Source organism: Sapajus apella, unplaced genomic scaffold, assembly GCF_009761245.1.
Source record: "Sapajus apella isolate SASKATOON/1434 unplaced genomic scaffold, GSC_monkey_1.0 scaffold136, whole genome shotgun sequence".
NCBI classification, from domain to species: Eukaryota; Metazoa; Chordata; class Mammalia; order Primates; family Cebidae; genus Sapajus; species Sapajus apella.
Genome location: NW_022437076.1, coordinates 819,232 through 840,511, shown reverse-complemented (window position 1 = coordinate 840,511; position 21,280 = coordinate 819,232). Strand labels below are relative to the sequence as shown.

At 57.3% G+C, this 21,280-nt stretch overlaps 1 protein-coding gene across 7 annotated transcripts in view; it reads left to right on the top strand.

The window, feature by feature from the left end:
- RPH3AL (rabphilin 3A like (without C2 domains)) overlaps positions 1 to 21,280 on the top strand; it is a 118,892-nt gene that overhangs the window by 23,994 nt on the left and 73,618 nt on the right. For all 7 annotated transcript variants that reach the window (XM_032263403.1, XM_032263401.1, XM_032263405.1 and 4 more), the window contains exons 3-4: positions 1,005 to 1,148; positions 2,632 to 2,761. In XM_032263403.1, coding sequence (XP_032119294.1) covers positions 1,005 to 1,148; positions 2,632 to 2,761 — 274 coding nt within the window. The remainder of the gene's footprint in view (positions 1 to 1,004; positions 1,149 to 2,631; positions 2,762 to 21,280) is intronic.

Genomic DNA, 21,280 nt, shown 5'->3' with positions numbered 1-21,280 from the left:
CACCCTGCCCTCACCACGGCCCTCACCACGCCTCACCACTGCCCTCACCACGCCTCACCACGCCTCACCACGCCTCACCCTGCCCTCACCACGGCCCTCACCAGGGCCCTCACCACGCCTCACGCTGCCCTCACCACGCCGCCTCTTGTGAAACGCGCTTTCCCCTCCTGCCCTGAACCTGCCAGTTCTCACAACGTTCTGTCGGCAGGTATGTGTCTGCCCTGACCACACTGCTTGCCTGTCCCCTGGGAAGCTCTGTCTCCCTCCCTCACAGCCTCAGGGCTCACCTTTTCTCCTGACCATCTTTCATGCTCCTCCCTTGACGCCTCACGTGCCGTGACCTTGGCCTTCTCTGTGTGCGTGAGGGTCATGTTCTGGGCGTCGGCCTCCCCGGCTAAGTTGCTGCCGTCTTTGCTGAGGCTGAGGAGTGGGCAGATGGCAGGGCCGGCGCTTGGAGCCCCTCTCTGGCCTGCATGCCTCAGCCCAGCACACGGCACCTGGGCTGCCCACTGGCTGCTGTCAGGCCTGGTGGATGTGGGGGGGCTGTCCGCTGGCTGCTCTCGGGCCTGGTGGATGTGGAGGGCTGCCCGCTGGCTGCTGTCGGGCCTGGTGGATGTGGGGGGCTGCCTGCTGGCTGCTGTCGGGCCTGGTGGATGTGGGGGGGCTGCTCGCTGGCTGCTCTCGGGCCTGGTGGATATGGGGGGCTGCCCGCTGGCTGCTATCAGATCTGGTGGATGTGGGGGTGCTGCTCTCTGGCTGCTGTTGGGCCTGATGGAAGTGGGGTCTACCCTCTGGCTGCTGTCGGGCCTGGTGGATATGGGGGGCTGCCGGCTGGCTGTCTCGGGCCTGGTGGATGTGGGGCGGCTGCCCTCTGGCTGCTGTCGGGTCTGGTGGATGTGGGGGGCTGCCCTCTGGCTGCTGTCTCCGGCCTGATGGATGTGGGAGGGGCTGCTGGGGTTCACGCTGCCTCGGCCTCAGCGTCATCTGTACTGTTCCCTCTTCAGGCTGCACACGGGCTGGTCTGTGCACACCTACCAGACGGAGAAGCAGAGGAGGGACCAGCATCTCAGCCCCACAGAGGTGGAGGCCATCCTGCAGGTCATCCAGAGGGCCGAGCGGCTGGACGTCCTGGAGCAGCAGAGAATCGGGTGAGCCACTGGAGCCAGCTGAGCGGGAGGGCAGCAGGGGCTCTGGTGACAGCCCTGGGGGCTGGGAGGCTGGCCCTCTGGCTCCTGCTGCTGCTTTTCACCTCTGGGAGTGGGTCTGGAGGTCACGGACTCCAGCCCGTCCTGAAGGGTGCTCTTCCTGAACAGCCCCGGGGCCTCAGGATACCCCTGTCGGAAGAGGCCAGCGGATGGGTGTACGCCTGGGTATGGACCGGAATGCTCACGGTGGTGAAGCGCCCCAGGGCTGCTGAGCTCTGCACACCTGCAGCTGTGCCAGGGTCAGCCAAGGGAGGGAGGGAGGTTTGGCTGCAGGCTGAGCCGGGGTCGCCCCTCCCGGCCGTCTGTGTGCACTTCTCCGGCCTGCAGCGTCCAGCCCCAACCACAGCTCGTCTTCCAGCACTTTCACTGCGTCCTGTGTTTAGTGACAAAGCAAGGCCTGTTTCCTAGAAACTCTGGAAACACAGAAAAGCAGGAGTAGGGGACACGGATGCAGGGCCTTGTTTGGAATTGATTTCATTCTGGTCTCCTGCATGGCTTGTATCTTTCTTTTTTTACTTTTGAGACGGGCCTCACTCTGTCGTCTAGGCTAGAGAGCAGTTCCGATCACAGATCCTGGCAGCCTCAGCTTCCTGGGCTCCAGCCATCCCCCCACCTCAGCCTCAAGTAGCCAGGACTATGGTGTGCCCACACACAGCTCTTTTTTTTTAGACATGGGTTCTCACTGTGTCAGCCGGGCTGGTCTCTAACTCCTGGGCTCACATGATCCGCCTGCCTCAGCTCACAAAGGGCTGGGATTACAGGCAAGAGCCACCCTGCCCAGCCTTCTTATCTTTGCAATGGGAGAAACAGGCCATGAGGGGTGGCTCATTCTTCAGCCGTGAGTCCACGAGTTCTCCCAGGGCATTCACTGGTCCCCGTGGGGCATTTCCCTGCCCCTCAATCTCCCTCTCCCTCCCTCCCCCCTTCTTCTCCCTCTCCCTCCCTGCCCCTCCAGCTCCCTCTCCCTCCCTCCCCTCCGTCTCCCTCTCCCTCCCTCCCCATCTCCCTCTCCCTCCCTCCCCTCATCTCCCTCTCCTTGCCTCCCCTCCACCTCCCTCTCCCTCCCCGCCCCACTATTTCCATTTCATAGCGCTGCTTTCTATCTGAAATCAGTCTTCTTGTTGACTTGCTCGTGAATTTTCTTCCTTACTAAAGGTACATTCCAGGAGAACAGGGACCATGTCTGTCTGGCTGGTTTGCTGCCATTTCCCCAGCCTCTGATGGATCCTAGGTGCTAGGTGAATAGTTGGCAAGTGAATGAAGGATTCACAGTTAGCCCGGGGAAGGGCAGGACGAAGAACAATACCCTCATGAGGGAACAGCCACGTGGCACGGTTCAGCTCTGGGCCTCGGTGGCAGCTGTGCCGGGCAGTGGTTGGGCTAGAGTGGGAGGTGCATTCCCTCTGACTCTGTGTCCTGGCTGCAGGCGGCTGGTGGAGCGGCTGGAGACCCTGCGGGGCAATGTGATGGGGAACGGCCTGTCCCAGTGTCTGCTCTGCGGGGAGGTGCTGGGCTTCCTGGGCAGCTCCTCAGTGTTCTGCAAAGACTGCAGGAAGGTAAGACCCTGCTCCTGCTCCATCCTGTCCTTCCGCCTTCCCAGCCACAATTCTGGACCAGCCCTGCTGCTCTGTGGCTTGTGCGCTGGGTTGTGGTACCCTTGACCTCTTGGCAAGGACGAAGGAAAACTAAATGTCCTGATGTCTAGGGCCGGCTCTGGGTCGTGTAGCTTGGGTGTATCTTCTGGCTCTCCCACTGGATTCACACCCGAACTTTGAGACCCAGTGCTGCTGTTAGAAGTCAGGGTGTGAATCTAGCTCTTCTTCTGTGACCTCACAAAACCTATTCACTATCTCAGACCTGAGGTTCCTCATCTGTAAAATACGGTAATGATACCATGCACCTCACTGTGCTCCGAGGGTTACGAATCATTAAAGGCGAAGCTCTTACAACTTTGCCTGGCACATAGGCGCTCAAATGGTATCGTCTCCAGAATATATTAAGGCAACAAGAAAAACATGTTTTTAGTTGTTATTGGATAAATCGTATTTTCCTCAAGGCCAGGTCGTATGCTAGGAGGCACTGTGTATTCTGTTGGTCTGCTCTGCTCTTCATCCCTGGGTACTCAAAGGAGAATGATCTTTGCAGGAGATCAAATCGATTTTCTCTTTATACTAAACTGTGTCACATGTTAAATTGTTTTGTAGTGATTCTGGGACTTTTCAAATACGACTTTTAGTTTTTTCTGGAGTTTCAACTTGCCTTTCTTTTTCTTATTGCTGAGAGAATAATGCTCCTTCCAATCCTCAGGATTAGTCAGCATCTCAAGTTCACTATCATAGGGAGCCTCTTTTTTTTTTCCTGGAATAAACCCTCCTAGATTCTCCCTCCTGCTCCCTCCTAGGCTGGTAACTGCACAGCTGTTATAATGGGACTCCCCTTTGCTACCCTCCTCGGTTAGACGCTGTTCTCTTTTTTGTTTTCATCTTAGTTTTGCTGGAACTCATCCTCAAGTAACTTCCATGGGCTAGTCATGGTTTTTGTTGTTGTTGTTTTTGTTTTTTAAGACAGAGTCTCACTCTGTCGCCCAGGCTAGAGTGCAAATGGCGTGATATCAGCCCACTGCAACCTCCACCTCCTGGGTTCAAGTGATTCTCCTGCCTCAGCCTCCTGAGTAGCTGGGATTACAGGCGCGCACCACCACACACAGCTAATTTTTGTATTTTAGTAGAGAAGGGGTTTCGCCATGTTGGCCAGGATGGTCTCCAGCTCCTAACCTCAGCTGATCCACCGGCCTCAGCCTCCCAAAGTGCTGGGATTACAGGCGTGAGCCACTGCCCGGCTGCTGGTCATGGTCTTAAGACTGGAGTTATTATACTAAAGAAGACAGAGAAGGAACTTTCTTGAGATAATAATGGGCAAGGCAACTTAAAAACAAGTAATGATCAAGTGAACAAGATGGTTTCAGGACACAGTAAGCGCTGGGAAGAAATAATGGGGGGTGGGGAGGTGGGGGATGGGAAGTGCTGAGAGGACCAGGAGAGATGGGGAAGTCAGGATAAATAAACATGGACGTGGAAGATGGAGGCCATTGGCAACTTGGTAAGGGCATTTTCAGTGGCATTCAAAAGCTCGATGAGAAAACCAAAGGTACAGTGAGGTTAATGTGCCCAGTTAGCAGGTGGGAAAGCCAGGATTTCAGCTGCGGTCATTTTTTTCCTGCTCTGTCATATGTGGTAAACCGGGCTGAGGAATGTGGATTAATTGGTCCAAGAATACTGGAGGGGAGGTGGGGGCTGGTGTCGGGCTGTGCTGGCTCCTCCTCCAGCCCTGCAAAGGCCCTGGACTACGGGTCAATGTAGGTGGGGGCGCGGGGACTTGGGAAGGTCCGGCTTCCAGGACTTGGGCGGTGAGGTTATGTTTTGTGACTCCTGCTGGGAGAACGGAACCTGGCAGCCTGTTTCCTCCTCTGTCTCTCAACCTCACAGCTGCTGTGAATATTCCAGATACAGGGGATCATAAAGAGGCACAGAGCCGGCCTGCTTCCCCCGGACGGTCCAGGGCCCGGGCCACAGAGGCAGCTGCTGGCCTGGCTGTGCAGCAGCTAACACAGCTGCTCCCTGGGGCCACATCTTAGGCAACAGTGGCCGTCCAGGGGAGGACCTCAGCTGGAAGTGGGTCCCCAGGCCACTCTGGAGCTCTGGGCTGCTCCAGGCATTTCCGTTGAAATGGTTCTTAGCATTCAGCAGGCTGAGGACTCAGTCCTGGCGTGGGTGGTGAGGCCGGAGAGCTCTGAGCTTCTGAGGGTCGTGTTCCAGGATGGAGGCAGGAAGAGAGGGTGTTAGGAAACACAGCTGGATGGTGGGCATTTGGGGAGTTGGAGGGTTCACACTTCCTTCTTGGAGGAGATTATGTGCATTCATTCTTTAATTAATAGCCCACTGTGTGAAGGCCCTGTTCTGGGTGCTGGTGATGCCGTGAACGAGACAGACAGTCTTCGCTGTCACGGAGATGACTTTCCAGGGGTGGGGTAATAGAGAAGACAAATGGAGCTCAGAGAGGGTCCCCAGAGCCTTTCCCTAGGTACGCTGCGTGGTGCTCTACTTCATGTTATACCACTCATGAGGTAGCACTCAGTACATTGAGGAACAGAGAAGACAAATGGATAAACACGAAGTAGCAATCGGACACCGAAAATTAATGCAGAGCGCATAGGGAGAGGCTTCTGGGCCCTATCTGACCTCACGCCCACACAGAGCACCTAGGGAGAGGCTTCGGCGCCCTCTCTGACCTCAGGCCATGTTCAAGGGACAGATGATGGCGTCTGGGACAGAGAGAGTGAGCGGCAGGTTGGCCCATCACACACAGTTTGCCAGCAAGGCCAGGAGTTGGGATTTCACCGGGAGTTTAACGGGATGTCAGTGGAGAGTTTTAAGCTGGGGTGTGATGGGATCTGATTTTAAGAGATGACCCTGGCGCTGGAGACAAGTCAGGTGGCGATGGCTGTCCCTGGGGGATGATAGGGTTAGGACAAGGCTATGCAGGGACTGAGGTCATTTGCTGAGACACAGCGCCAGCCTCTTTGGTGTATTCTGAGCAGATGGGGAGGAGTTAGAGGGTGTGAATAAGGGTTCTAGGAAGGAAAGAGCCCTGGACTGCAGGGGCCAGCCAGGGTGAGAGGCCGCTCCGTCCACCTGAGCAGAAGGGGGCAGCAGGTGCTCCTGGACTGGCCGGTGAGTTCTATACCCACGCAGACGAAACGCGATGCTGAGAGCTCATGACCGGATGGGAGGGGCTCATCCATACTTTGAGGAGTGACTCCATGTTCTGCAAGGGCCTGGCGGGGCAGCTTCTCTCTTCCCTGGCCCCAAGATTGTGAGGTGGCTGTGCTCTGAGCTGCCGAGCACGACAGACTTGGGTTGAGGTCCCCGCGTGGCCCCGGTGGAGCAGTCGTGGACAAGTCACTTCACATCTCTGGGCCTCTGTTTTGCCATCTGTAAAATGGAGTCATCTGTAAAATGGCATCATCAAGCTTCCCTCATCTTGATGGACGAGTGAGTTAGTGCAGGCGAGGCCTTGGCAGACTGCCCGGCCCATCACCAGCCGGCAGTGAAGGCGCCTGTGACTGCTGCTCACCCTCGCAGGGCCCTGCCTGCGGAGGCTGCACGCGTGTTATGAGGATGGAGCGGGTCCCGGACATCTGAAAGAGGCTGAGTGACTCCCTGGGTCATAACTCAGGCCGCCACAACAAAACGCCACGGACTGAACTGGGCGCCCTCAGCCGTGGACACATTTCATTGGAGGCACAAAACTGAGACCCAGGTGTTGGCTGATTCTGTGTCTGGTGAGGGTGCTCTTCCCAGCATGCAGACAGCTGCCTTCTTGTGGCCCACGTGGCGAGAGGAGAGGGCTCTAGTCTGTCCTCCTCCTCTTGCTTCTTGTTTTTTGACAGGGTCTCACTGTCACCCAGACTGGCGTGCAGCGGCGTGGTCATTGCTCACTGCAGCCTCCACTCCTGGGCTCAAGCAATCTTCCCGCCCGAGCTTCCCGGGTAGCTGAGACAACAGATGTGTGCCACCACACCTGCCTAATTTTATGTATTTTGTAGACACAGGGCATCGTTCTGTTGCCCAGGCTGGTCTCAAACGGGCCCTCAAGCAATTCTCCACCTCAGCTTCCCACAGTGCTGGGATGACAGACCTGAGCCACGCCCGACCTCTTCCTTTTCTTATGAAGATGCTAGTTCTATTGGATTAGGGCCCCACCCTTTTGACCTCATTTTACCTAAATTACCTCCTAACGACCCTCTCTTCAAATACAGCCCCTGGGGGACAGAGTTCAGCCCCCAGCACTGGAATTCTCTTTGTCTTAAACTTAGAACTGGAGCTCCCACAGTTGTCCCGTTGTGTCCGTAGTGTACACGAAAGCCCGGAAGCCTTTGTAGCTCCAGCACCGGATTCCCGAGCCGGTAGGGAAGCCCTCAGTTTCTGTGCAGGTTACTCAGTAAACGTCTCACTCAGTCGCTTAGCCTGCTGTGTGCCAGTCCAGGGTTAGGGAGATCCAAAAAGAGAGATGTTCAGAACGATCTCTTCCTGCATGGCCTCAAGGTCACGATGGGCAGATGGGATTCTCTAGAGTGACGTGCACCGTGGCTGGGACTGGAGTTCCCAGGACTCAGAGCAGCTGGGAGGGCTGCCTGGAGGAAGGGGCCCCTGAAGGCCAGGCAGGCTTCTGCAAGGCCGAGGGCAGAAGGAAGGGCGTCTGCGGAGGGGCAGAACACATAGGCTGAGGCTGGAAGCTGGAAACGGGCTGGGTTGGGCAAGCGCCTCCCTGGCTGGAGTGTGAGGGAGGTGCCCGCGAGGCAGAGGCGTGTGCTGGAGGAAAAAGCAACACAGGATCTGACTGGGGAGCAGTGACCTCGGAGGAGGGAGGGGCGTGCTCCAGCTGCCTCCAAGGCTGAGATCCCAGGGACCTGAAAACGGAGGGCAGAGCTGGGATCTTTGGGACGCTGAGCTGTAGGGGACTTGGGAGTCTTTGGGGCGACAAGCTGCATTTGAGCAGTGAATGGGCAGATATACTGGGCCTGGGACTCCAGGGAGAGAATCGCTGTCGCTGACCCCCCGGGATTCCTGCTGTGAGAGGTGGTCACCTAGAACGTGAGCCACTGCAGAATCAGGGAGGCCCAGACATGACCCCTGCAGGGCTCTCTGGTGTCTGGGAGGAGAGACGATGCCATCCATTCCTCGTCCAGCTGTGGTGTCAGGCACTGGGGACCTGGGGTCCGGAGCCACGCAGATCCCAGTGCTCCGGAGAGAGGTGTTAAACCAGGATGGGTGGTCCATTATAGTTGGGGTTGGGGCTGGGGGGCTCTCACATGGTGCGGGGCATCAGGGGCCCTCCGCTTGGGGCCTGCCAGCTTCGGGGCACCTCCCCGTTTATCTCCATCACCATGGGCGGTGAGGGCTCAGGCAGGCTGGAGAAGGGGTGCTGGGGAGATCCCCACCACAGGAAGTGTCCAGGCCCAGGCGAGGTCGGAGGACAGAGCCTCGGGTGCTCCTGGGCACACAGAGGCGTCCCCAGTGAGAGGCCTGGCAGCCGTCAGCGGCAGTGAGCTAATGAGCTCGCGAGTGGAAGCCACTGCCGTGCTGCTCCTCACCGCGTCCCCCCTGTAATTGGGCCTGCGGCCTTGGCTGCCTGCCTTCATTATCTGAGGGCCATGGTGGGAAGGGAGAGGGGCTGCGTGCTTAATTAGGCCTGGTGCCTCTGATAGCTTGGCATCGGAGTGAGCCCGCTTTCAGCATCATCCAGAGTCCAGCCAGCGCTGGGAGGCTGAGCAGGGCCTGCCAGAGCCTGGGAGGCATCGTCACCCTTTGAGGGAAGCAGTTGGGTTTTTTTCTGGTCTCAGCCAAATGTGCCCCACAATGTGGGTGCAGGGGAGCCTGCCCATGAAAGATTACCTGAGTCCTAATGAAGGAAGATGGGCCAGTCTTATGTTTGGCCCAAATCCCTCAGAGGAAGTCCAGCTCAGGCGGGGGTGGGCGTCACCCAGCCTAGCTTGGAGGGAAGGGGCTGGGCCAGAATGTGACCCTCCCTCCAGCCTGGCTTGGGCTCACTTGGCTCTGAGGAGGGTGTGTGTCCTGCTGAGTCATCTTGGGCCCCCCACTGGGGGCCTGGCAGGAGTCCTGGGCTAGGTGGGGGACATGCCGTTTTCCTTAAAGCTTCCATTTCCCTCTGTTCGGTTTCTGGGACTCCAGGCTGTGAAACCACGGGAGGAGCAGGAGCGTCCGTTCACTCTGCTGCCTGCCCACTGCAGAGCTCTGCCCTCTCTGGCAGCGTTTTAAGAGACGAGGTCTTGGCCTGCCACCCAGGCTGGAGTGCAGCAGTGGCCGACGGCTCACCGCAGCTGCAAACTCCTCTGCTCAATCGATCCTCCTCCCTCAGCCTCCCTAGGAGCTAGGACTACAGGCATGTACTGCCTTGCCTGAATAATTTTTTATTTTTTTTAGAGACAGGGTCTTGCTCTGTTGCCCAGGCTAGTCTCAAACTCCTGGCTTAGATGACCCTCCTGCCTCGGTCTCTCAAAGTGCTGGGATGAAGGCGTGAGCCCTGGTGTCCGGCCTTGTCACTGTTTCATTCCCAGCACCAGCCCTCCACTTGTGGAGGTGGCAGTGACCCCTGACGTGCCCGCAGCAGCACTCTCGAGAGAGTCTGCTCACCTCTGAGAAGTCGTCTCCTGTCTGGGGAAGCTGTGGGAGTCCTGGCCCCATCTAGTTTACAGAGAGCTCCTCCTGGAGGTGGAGGCATAAAGGCCAGGAGAGGATTCAGGTGCTGCCGGGATCCTTGCTGCTCAAAGTGTGGGCCGAGGACCAGTGATGTGGATGTCGCCTGGATGTTCATTAAAAATGCAGAATCTCAGCCCCGCAGACCTCCCAGGCTAGAAGCTGCAGTTTAACCAGGCTTCTTTGCATAAGGTTTCAAGGTTCATCCGTGACGTCGCAGGCGTCAGGATTTCCATCCTTTCTAAGGCTGAGGAGCATTTCACGGTGCACATCTGTGTTTTGTTTATCCGCTCATCTGTGACGGCCATCTGGGTTCCTTCCGTGTTCTAGCTGTTGTGAGTAACGCTGCGGTGACCTCGGGTGTGCACCTCTCTGAGATCCCGCCTTCCAGTCTTGCGGGAACTGCTGGATCCTACAGCGATTCTGTTTAATTGAGGAGCCTCCATCCTGTTTTCCGTGGCAGCTGCACCATTTTATGTTCCCACAAGTGTAAGGGTTTGGAGAAGTCAGCTTTTTGCAGAGCCTCCTCCCCAATGGGTGTGGGGTGAAAGTCCTCTGTCAGCCCATTCCCTACCCCCTTTTCAAACCTCACCCTCAGCCTGTCCCTCTGTGGAGTGGAGAAGCAGCAGCACCCAGAGTCGTTTCATCCCAGTCACCTGCAAATTGGCCTCGAGATGTCCTTTCTCCTCTCAACCTAATTTGTACGTGGAAGACGTGTGTTTGTGCCTCGTTTCGAAGATGGATTTTTTCATTCAGTGGCTGATGTTTCCTAAATTCCCGGAAGCAGTCACTTAATTCGTCTGCCCCAGGGGCCTGCTCCAGCTGCTCCTACCTCTCCGAGGCTGCTTGGCAGGAACGGACTTGGCTGGATCGGAGGATTGGACCAGACGCCACGCTGCCTGTCGGAACATCTGCCTTGCTTGGGAGTGTGACGGCAGAGCATCTCCACTACGGCCTGCTTTTCTCTCGCTGTTGGGAGGCCTGCAGCGTGACTTTTCTGCTTCCTAAGGGAGAGCAAGCAGCTGCCTTATGAGGTGCTGAGCCCATTCTGCTCACCCCACACGCCACCAGCATGCTGCTGATCTCCAGCTCGGGGCTGTCAGCACAAAGGCAGCCAGGGGGCTGCAGGGACCCAGGGTGGGCTTGGGGAACCGCATGGATCCCTGGCAAGGCCCAGAGCTTTCTGGATGGAACTTCGCGTGATGTGTCCCACGCCAGTTCCTGTGTGCAGTCATTCACCTTCACGCCAGGCCCCAAGGCCAAGGAGGCGGAGAAGCCAGCCCCTGCCCTCCAGGAGCTCACAGTTGGTGTCAGATACGGCAGTGCAGTGTGAGAAGTGCTGCAGGAGTAGAAGGCAGGCAGGAGCATGGGGCGGACCTGCCGTGGGCAAATGGTGGCACCCGGGGAGGTGGGGGAGGCCTCTGGGCTGCAGAGTGGGGTGGGTGTTGCAGCCGGGCCTGGAGGTTGGGTGACCAGGTGCCAGGAGAGGGCAATTCAGGAGCAGGCGCAGCTCTGCAGAGGAGGGTGCCGGGGAAATGTGGTGCTGCGGAGCACAAGAGTGGTGCCCAGGAAGTGTGGGGGCATTTGGCGTAGCTGAGGGTCTGGTTATGCCGGGGAGGGAGAAGGAGAGGGAGGGAGAAAAAGGGAAGAAGAAGAGGGCGGTGGGGAGAGGAAAGAGCCCATGAGGGGCAAGAAGCAGATGGGGAGGAGAGAGACAGGAGGATCAGTAGGGCTCTGTGTGGCAGGCTGGGGCTCGCTCTGTGGCAGGTGGAGGACTTGTGGGCGTCAGACCCAGTGAAGGGTGCTAGGCAGGGAAAAGCCAGTCTCATGGGCCTGTGGGGAGCATAAGTCGCGATGCAGATTTGCAGAGACTCCGTGGATACTGAATCATCCAATTCGCCGTAGTGAGGGCCTGAGTTAAGGCAGGAGAAGCCAGGATGGAGACTGAAGACAAGAGTTAGCCGTGACAGAAGCAGCCGGCGGTGGAGAGCTCACTGTAGTGGTGCCAAGGCCGCACCCACCTCATTAGCAAAGCCACCTGGAGGTCCTGGTCAGCGCATTGCTGAAGAGATGGAGACCAGGTAGAGTCACATGGTGGCCAGTGCTGAGTCGGACCGCCTCACCAGCCAGGCAGGGCGTGTGCACGGAGACTGCGTGGAGGGCTGGTCTCGCGTGGGAGCCGACATGGGGAAGGGCTCGAGGGCATGGTGGTGGTGGGGCTGGGGGTCCAGGGGAGCCGTGTATGTGTACCAGGTGGTCCAGGCTGGCTCCGAAAGGGGCCAGGGAATTCAGGCACAGTGGCTCACACCTATAATCCCAGCACTTTGGGAGGCTGAGGTTAGAGGACTGCCCGAGCCCAGGAGTCTGAGACCAGCCTGGGCCATGTAGTGAGACTCCATCTCTACCAAAAAGAAAAAAATAACTGGGCATGGTGGTGTGCACTTACGGTTCCAACTCCTTGGGAGGCTGAGGTGGGAGCATGAGCCTGGAAGGCTTGAGCCCCAGAGGCGGGGCCTGCGGCGAGTCAAGACTGTGTGACCTAGCACCTCCACGTGGGTGTTCTGCTGTTGAGATGCTGAAGCTGGGGCCATCCCTGGGCACCTGCTGTGTGTGTGGTCAGGTCACCCACGTGGGAGGAATCTAGGTGAGGAGGAGCCGGCCTGTAACCTGGTGTAACCTGGTGGAGCTGCCCCGTGGGACGTCAGGGGCAGAGGAGGTTGGTGTGAGCTGGGCCTGCAGGGTGGAGTGTTCCTTCCCTGCCCAGGCCCTCAGCTGCGAGACGGGCACCACCCTGTTCTCCTGGACTGTCCTGAGTTTCACATTTGTAAATGGCTCAGGGGTGGGAGGGAACCAAAAGAAGGAGAATGTCTGTGACACAAAAACTATGTGAATGTAAATCTCAGTGTCCCTAAAGGTTTGCTGAGCACAGCCACACTCTCATTCTCCTGTGGCCTCAGCTGGCTCAGCGCTGCCCTGGCCGGGTTGAAAGGTTGTGACGGACCCTAAGATGCTAACTCTCTGGTCCTTCACCAAACAGCATCCCAGCCGTGAGCCCCAACCAGGCACTCGCTGCTCAGAATTGAGAAGGCGCCTGACCTCCTTCCCCTCCAGTTATGTGGGGGCGGTGTGGGGTACCAGGCTCAGCTGTTTGAGCCTCAGCAGATTCCAGAATTTAATGAGCTGGCTTCTCTTGGTCTTATTAGTTTTCTTTTCCCAGAATTTTAAAAAGTAACTTACACTACCATGCAGACATTTAGAGCGCTGGACTCTGGTCTCTGGGTCCTCCCGGCTCGGGCTCATCTCTCCCCGCTCTCTGCCTCCGCTTTCTCACCTGGAAGTTGGCAATAATAATCGTGCCTATCTCGGAGGGTGGCTGTAAGGATTGCAATGAGGAAAGTATGTGATATGCCCTTAGAAACAGGCCTTGGAACATGGGAACTGCTCACTAATTATTAAAAAGTCAAACAATGCAGCATTTCTCCCTGCCCATCCTCCTGTTTCTTATAACTGCTGGGGGATCTAATTCATTCGTAAGTTGTTAAATTTTTTGCCTTTTTTTTTTTTTTTGGGGGACGGGGTCTCGCTCTGCTGCCCAGACTGGAGTGCAGTGGTGGGATCTTAGCTCACTGCAGCCTCAACCTTCTGGGCTCGTGTGATCTTCCCACCTCAGCCCCCTGAGTGGCTGGGACTAGAGGCGTGTGCCACCACTCCTGGCTAAATTCATATTTTCTGTTTTTTGTAGAGACTGGGTCTTGTTATGTTGCCCAGGCTGGCCTCAAACTCCTCAAGTGATCCTCCTGCTCAGCTTCCCAAAGTACTGGGATACAGGCGTGAGCCGCCAACCTTAACCGTAAAGTTAAGTCATTCTTAAAAGCCTCAGATTTTATCTCCAAGAGATAAAGTCCTACAGAGGACCGTCAAGTTTATTTTCTGACTTGGATGCCTCGTAGACATGACATATCAAGGATAATCCAACCCTAAAATAATAAGTGACACGCTGCAGATGTGTGTAAAATGTTAAGCTCCTACCCGTGATCTTAGCAGTTGGGGTGTGTGTCCTCCCACCTTCTCTGTGTCTCCCCACACTCACATGGGTGTACGCGGGGTGGAGGCGTATGTATGCTCTTTATGGTACCAAACTACGTTGCTCATTCTGGAATTTCCTTTTTTCATCTTCTTTTTCCACTTAATAAGATACCAAAAACACCCTCCCATGACTATACGTGTAAATCTAATTCCAGTTGTAGGAGGGGTGCTGTATAGGGGAATTTTCACACTCCCCTCCAGCCTCCTCACATCCCTGTTGGGCAGGCCTGGGTGAGTGTGGGTGGCAGCCGGGGCCAGGGAGAGGGGAGAGCCGTGCCTGGACCCACCCTCACTGACAGCAGATGCTGTCAGTGAGTTTCGGTTAAGCTCAGCCTCTTCCTGGGGTCCGAGTCTCTCCTGCGCCCGGCCCTGTCTGCTGCCTTCCTCTGCCCTCCACTCCCCGCACCGCACACAGACACACCTGCCCACGTCTGAACTCCCATTGAAGGCATGGTTCAAGTTCATCCCTGCAACAGCTCCTGGGATCTTGGGTAAATGAAAGGACAGATGTGGTGGGTGGGCCGGGGCAGGCGGGGTGAGGCACTGCTGTGTAAATGCACAGGCAGAACCCATCTGAGCCTCAGTTACCTGCCTGCCCTGCTACACCCATACCTGGAAGGGCTGGGAGACAGCCGTGCTCTGAACCTCCCTCGTGACCTCAGGTGAAAATCTGTTCCCCTCTCTGGCCTTCCAGTGAAAGGCAAAGGCTGGACAGGAGAATCTCTCGGCCTCCCTGCGGTTTCCTCCCACGCATCTGTTTCCTCCCACACAGTGCAGCTTGGTCCAGCCCCAAAGTCTCGCTTTGCACAGGTGCCGGAGTGGCAATTACAGGGCTGGGTGCTGAAGCTCCCATCTCTGCCTCTGGAGCACAGCTCGGTTGGTGGTGGTTTTAAAGCCCGTGGCAGGTTTGCTGCTCAATTCACTTTGGCTCGGGCCCTAGTTGAGTTCTGCGCAGGAGGAGTCAGTATGGGGGTGCGTCTGCGAACCCCCGTGCCTCTGACGTTTCTGTGATGTCATGTGTCACTCATGTCCCCCAGGAGATGGGCAGGCAAAAGGCAGTGTTTATACTCATTTTCCAGATGGAGAAACTGAGGCTCAGAGGAATGACTCCCTCTCGGTGGCACTGCCAGTGCCTTGCAACGACTCTTATAACTCTGTTCAGAACTTTGCCCACAGGCTGGGCGAGGTGGCTCACACCTGTAATTCCAGCACTTTGGGAGGCCGAGGTAGGAGGATCCCTGGAAGCCAGGAGTTCGAGACAGCCTGAGCAACAAAGCGAGACCCTGTCTTAACAAAAAATGAAAAAATCACGCCTGTAGTCCCAGCTACTTGGGAGGCTGAGGCAGGAGGATCACTTGAGTCCAGGAGTTCAAGATCAGCCTGGGCAAATGGCAAAACCCCATCTCTACACAAAATACAAAAATTAGCCAGGCATGGTGGCATGCACCTAAAGTCTCAACTACTGGGGAGGCTGAGGTGGGAGGATTGCTTGAGCCAGGGAGGTTAAGGCTACAGTGAGCCGTGGTCTGGTCACTGCAGTCAGCCTGGGTGACAGAGCGAGACCTTATCTCAAGAGAAAAACAAAAACCCAGAGAACTTTGCCTATATACCTTTTAAAATGTAAAGAAATCTAAAGATGTGCAGGAGACTCCCAAAGGAAGAAGGTGATGTCTGGTCCCACTTGCAAACAAGGTGGCAAGGCTGATGGCTTCGTGCCCCTGACGCTGGGGGAGGGATTGTAGCTCCTATGGTGGAGCATCCAGAGGGTGAGGGAGCATCCAGCCCAGGAGCATCCAGAGTCAGAGGGAGCATCCAGCCCAGGAGCATCCACAGGGTGAGGGAGCATCCAGCCCAGGAGCATCCAGAGTCAGAGGGAGCACCCAGCCCCAGGGCATCCAGAGTCAGAGGGAGCACCCAGCTCTAGGGAATCCAGAGTCAGAGGGAGCACCCAGCCCCAGGGCTTCCAGAGTCAGAGGGAGCAGCCAGCTCTAAGGAATCCAAAGTCAGAAGGAGCACCCAGCCCAAGATCATCCAGAGTCGGAGGGAGCACCCAGCCCAGGATCATCTAGAGTCGGAGGGAGCACCCAGCCCTGGAGCATCCAGAGTCAGAGGGAGCACCCAGCCCCAGGGCATCCAGAGTCGGAGGGAGCACACAGCCCCAGGGCATCCAGAGTCTGAGGGAGCACCCAGCCCCAGAGCATCCAGAGTCAGAGGGAGCACCCAGCCCTGGAGCATCCAGAGTCAGAGGGAGCATCCAGAGCAGGAGGAGCACCCAGCCCTGGAACATTCAGAGTTGGAGGGAGCACCCAGCCCCGGGGCATCCATAGTGGGAGGGAGCACTATCCCTGGAGCATCCAGAGTCAGAGGGAGCATCCAGAGCAGGAGGAGCACCCAGTCCTGGGCACCCTGAGGCAGTGCCCCTTACAGAATGAAACTGAGCCTGGCCTTGGTTTGTCCCACCCCTGAAGGGGCTGGATGATGGCTGTACATGTGGAGGAGTCACGGCCCAGCCTCACCATGAGGCCAGCCCCATGTAGAGTGGGTAAGAGCTTCTGTAGGCCTGGCTGGGGTATCTCGGACACTGTTTAGGGCTGTCCTGCAGTGATATCTTTTCCCTCAGGATACCTGCCACCCGAGCTCAGCAGCCATCTTTCCCAGGTCTGGTCGGTGAGCTCAGCGTTGTCTTCCCCAGGGCTCGTCAGTAAGCTCAGTGTGTGGTCAGTGACCTCCGTGGCTGTCTTCCCCAGGGCTGGTCAGTGAAGTCAATGTGTGGTCAGTGAGCTCTGTGGCCGTCTTCCCCAGGGCTGGTCAGTGAGCTCCGTGTCCATCTTCCCTGGGGCTGGTCAGTGAGCTCAGTGTGTGGGCAGTGAGCTCTGTGGCCGTCTTCCCCAAGGCTGGTCAGTGAGCTCCATGTCCATCTTCCCTGGGGCTGGTCAGTGAACTCAGTGTGTGGTCAGTGAGCTCCTTGGCTGTCTTCCCTGGGGCTGGTCAGTGAGCTCGATGGCCATCTTCCCTGGGGCTGGTCAATGAGCCCTGTGGCCATCTTCCCCGGGCTGGTCAGTGAGGTCCGTGGCCGTCTTCCCCTGGACTGATCAGTGAACTCAGGGTGTGGTCAGTGAGCTCCGTGGCCGTCTTCCCCGGAGCTGGTCAGTGAGCTCTGTGGCCGTCTTCCCTGGGGCTGGTCAGTGCAACCTTGGGAGAGCTCCAGCCCCAGGAAGAAGCATTGTTGGCAAATCCATTTAGCAGCCATTACCAGGAGCAGCAATTTCACGCAGCCTCCTGTCTCTGTTGAGGTAAATAACAGATTCTGACATTTGCAGTCCAGTGAAGCCCCATGTTGTACACCTCAGCACTGTGCCCTCGAGCCGCTGCACTTGTGGAGGCCTGCGGTGCCTCACCCCTCTCCACTCACCCTGCAGTTCCTGACCACTCCCCACTCATCCCTGTGACTCCTCATCCCTCTCCACTCACCCCTGTAATTCCTCACCCCTCTCCACTCACCCCTGCGGTTCCTCAGCCCTCTCTACTCACCCCTGTGGTTCCTCACCCCTCTCCAGACACCCCTGTGACTCCTCAGCCCTCTCCACACACCCCTGCGACTCCTCAGCCCTCTCCACTCGCCCCTGTGATTCCTTACCCTTCTCCACTTGCCCCTGTGACTCCTCACCCCTCTCCACTGGCCGCTGGGACTCCTCACCCCTCTCCACTCACCCCTGCGGTTCCTCACCCCTCTCCACTCACCCCTGCGGTTCCTCACCCCTCTCCACTCACCCCTGCGGTGCCTCACCCCTCTCCACTCACCCCTGCGGTTCCTCACCCCACTCCACTCACCCCTGTGACTCCTCACACCACTCCACTCACCCCTGTGACTCCTCGTCCCTCTCTACTCACCCCTGCAGTTCCTCACCCCTCTCCACTCACCCCTGCGGTTCCTCACCCCTCTCCACTCACCCCTGCGATTCCTCACCCCTCTCACTCCTCACCACTCTCTAGTTGCCCCTGTAATTTCTGCTGTGACATTTCCCTACAGCTCTTTGCTGTTCACGGACCTTAACTCACGATGAACTGAGCCCATCTCGTTCCCTGTGGGAGAACATGGTGGGCAGCTCCTCTGCTGATGGGGGAGCCAAGGGGAAAAGGGGGAGCCGGTTCATTCCCCTGTAGCTCCTTTTAGCCTGGGCCTCAAAACTGCGAATCCGGCCTTTATCAGAGGCCTCTTTAGCCCTCTCCTTCAAGGCTTTCTTCTTACCCTGGTTGTCCTGCCTTCCATGGGAGGGAGGATTCTGCTCCAGGTCACAGATGGATAAACTGAGGCTGAGAAGGGTGAGACCCTTCTGCCCAGGAACGGTATTGAGGCTCAGACAGCAGTGGTACTCTGGCCTGCAGGGAGTGTGGCCTGAGCACCTGAGTTGCCAGTCGGGGGAGGGCTGCTGGGCCGTTGCTGGGTGGAGGAGTCTCATTTGCTTTCCAGCCCATCCTCCACTCCTCTGCTTGTTCAAATGCAGCTCTGATTAGGTCACTGTCTCCTTCCCTCCCCCTGAAGTCTTCAGTGACTCCCTACTGCCCACAGTGTAAACTCTAAAACACCCCCACATGGTATCCAGGGCCCTCAGTTCATTCCCTGACTGTAGCCTGCTGACTTAGCAGCATAGGTGAAAGTCCCAGCTGGGAGTTCTAAGGCCCAGGGCCAGGCCTGACTCCCCCAGCCCCGACCTGCCAACCTGCTGTTCCCTCCTTGGAGCTCCTCCGTGTATCCCCAGGGTCTGCAAGGGAGTGTTAGTGCTGTTGCTGATGGAATGTTGAGAAATCCTATAATCTGTGTCTAGTCTGCTGTATTTTTCAAATGAAAAATAAGTTCCAATGACAGGTATTTGTTGGCTGGATTTTTTGGTTTTGTTTTTGAGATGGAGGGTCTCCCTCTGTCACCCAGGCTGGCGTGCAGTGGCCTGATCTCGGCTCACTGCAGCCTCCGCCTCCCGGGTTCAAGCAGTTCTCCTGACTCAGCCTCCTGAGTAGCTGGGACTACAGGTGCATGCCACCATGCCTGGCGAATTTTTTTTTTTTTTGGTATTTTTAGTAGAGATGGGATTTTGCCATATTGGCCGGGCTGGTCTCACACTCCTGACCTCAAGTGGTCTGCCCACCTCAGCCTCCCAAAATGCTGTGATTACAGGCATGAGCCATCATGCCCAGCCTGGCTTGGAGAACAGTGACTGTATCCCAGGCATGGGAAAGAACATAGGGAAGGGAAAGGGCATTTTTACAGACTGAGCTTTTAAGAGTTATGATAATCCTGCAACGTCAGAGAGGCCGGTGCTCCACCCCTGAGAGTGGGGTGGGGAGGGCTGCCGAGGGGCCCCAGCGTCCCACGCTGAGCTGGTCGGGGCAGAGCTGGAGGATGTGGAGAGTCTCCCAACTTTGCCCAGATGATCTGTGCTGACTCCGTTTCTGATGGACCCTGGCCTGGCCTTGTGCCATCACCCCCAGCCTCCCCCACTCCTCACTGTCCTCAGGTGTGTGGGTGGCTGGCCGTGTGCCATCCAGCTTCCGGCCCTGGTTGTACTCTGGGTCCCTCCTGCCTCCTCCAGGCCCGAGCCCCAGTGGTGGCGCTTCCTCTTCTTATGTCCCCATTCCTCAGCTGCATCCCTGGGTCTCATCCAGCCCAAAGCCCTTCCTGCTCCAGCGCGCTCCTCACCCCACACCTCAAGACTTCCAGAACACAGAGCGGGGCTGCCCTCCTGCCTTCCCTGCGCCCTGTCACCCGGCTCCCTGCCCCCAGCAGCCTCTGGCCTCTGTCGCCTGGCTCCCTGCCCTCTGTCACCTGGCTCCCTGCCCTAGCGGCCTCTGCTGCCTCGGAATGAAATTGGTGTAGCCCAGGGTCTGCCCCTGGCTGCTGGCACTGCTTTCATTCCATTGCTTGACAGATGCGTCCTGAGCGCCCACCGTGTATTGTGCAGCAGCCCAGGTTGTGGAACCACGTCCGGGATCAGACAGGAAAAGCCTCCATCCTCCCAAAGCATCTGTTCTGGGTGGTGAAAACACAGGAAGCAGCAGGGAAATGAATCTCAGGCATTTTCTCAGCTGCAAGGCCTGTCTTTCCCGGAGTTCCTAAGCTTCAGCCAGCGCCGGGTGTGGTTCCTCCATCTTCTGTGTCTATGGCCCTGACCTTTCTCCCAAGCTCCAGTCCCGAGTGTTGACAGCTCGTGGGAGGGAGCCCTGGACCCCCACTGTCCATCAGTGCCTGCCTCTGGCCCCCTTGTTCATGTGACCCCCGTCCACCCTGTCGGCTGGGCCAGCAGCCACAGATCACCCTGGAGTCCTTCCTTTCCCCCATTTCCCACACCAGCTAGGAGTTGGGATTTCATTTGCATCTGGGAATGGTCTCGAAAGAGTCTTCGCTGAGTCTGGAGGACAGATTGGTAGGAGAGCGACAGGATCCCACAGTCTCAGCAAAGGCCTTTCTGAAACCCTGGTTGGATCATGTCCTTTCCCTCCTTGAGAGCTGCCATGGGCTGGATGTCCAGGGAGCTCCAGCCCTGCAGCACCACGTGCTTGTCACTCAGCCCCTCTGCCTCCCTTCCTCCCTCCCTCCCTAGACAGCTGCCGCGTACCAGGTGCCTGCCCAACTCGGGATTTAAACATCAACAACGATGCCCTTTTCCTCAGGAGTTAGTCTTCGAGGAGACCCAGTCATGGGAGAGACAGTTTCCATACAACACGATCAGTGCAACCCTAGAATGTCAGCTCATCGAGGCAGCATGGGAGGGAGCCACCGGTGCCTCCCAGGTGAAATCAAGGAAGGCATCACAGAGGAGGAGATGCTGGAGTTCCTGCAGGATGTGTAGAAGTTTGCCAGGCATGAGGCACAGAGCACGGAGGCAGGAAGTAGCTAGAGGGTTGGGAGCAGACAGCCAAGTGTGGGGCTGGCGTGCTGAGCCTGGCAAGGCCAGGGGGAACGAGATGAGAGAGAGGTGGGGGCCAGGGAGGGAGGAAGCTTTGCGTGTATGTCCGTGTGTCATTTTCTCACCTTTCTCCATCCGCTCGCGAAGACTCCCTGACGTCTGCCTAGTCCAGCGTGGTAGTCACAGGAACTTAGAAGTGTCTGTAGAAGGCTGCTGGCAGCATTGGCCCTGACCCGTGACCACCTTTGCTCTTCACCAAATTCTAGGGTCTGGGGTGGTGGCGGGCGAGCCTCGGCTGCTGCTTCACCCTCCTGGGAGGTTTTAAGTCTTCCCTGAGCACAGGACTTCAGTGTCTTGGGGATCAGGCCCTAAAAATGGAGGAAAATGCCAGCCAAAGTGCTTTTTCCTGTTCCCCTGCAGTCACTCACTACAGCACACTTCCAGGACCTCTGTCCCACCCTCTCCTGATCCATTCTGCGGCAGATTCTCCAGTGGGCCACGTGCCAGTTCGGACCCCATCCACCCACAGGTGGCCTCAGACCCTGCAGACGAGGGCTTGGTCCCAGGCGACCGTCCTTGCCTCGGATGCCAGTCACACAGCCAGGCCTCCGGAACTTCTCAGCAGCCGCTGTAAATCAGGGTTCCCACACCCCGTTTTTGTGTTCAGTTAATTTGCTAGAGCAGCTCACAGAACTCTCAGAGAAACACTCTGCTTGTGTGTACTGGAGTATGGTGTAGGATATCAGACAGTGTGTGGATGAACAAGGCCGCCTCCCGGGTGCGGCGTGTGGGGGCGGGTGAGGGGCTCTGG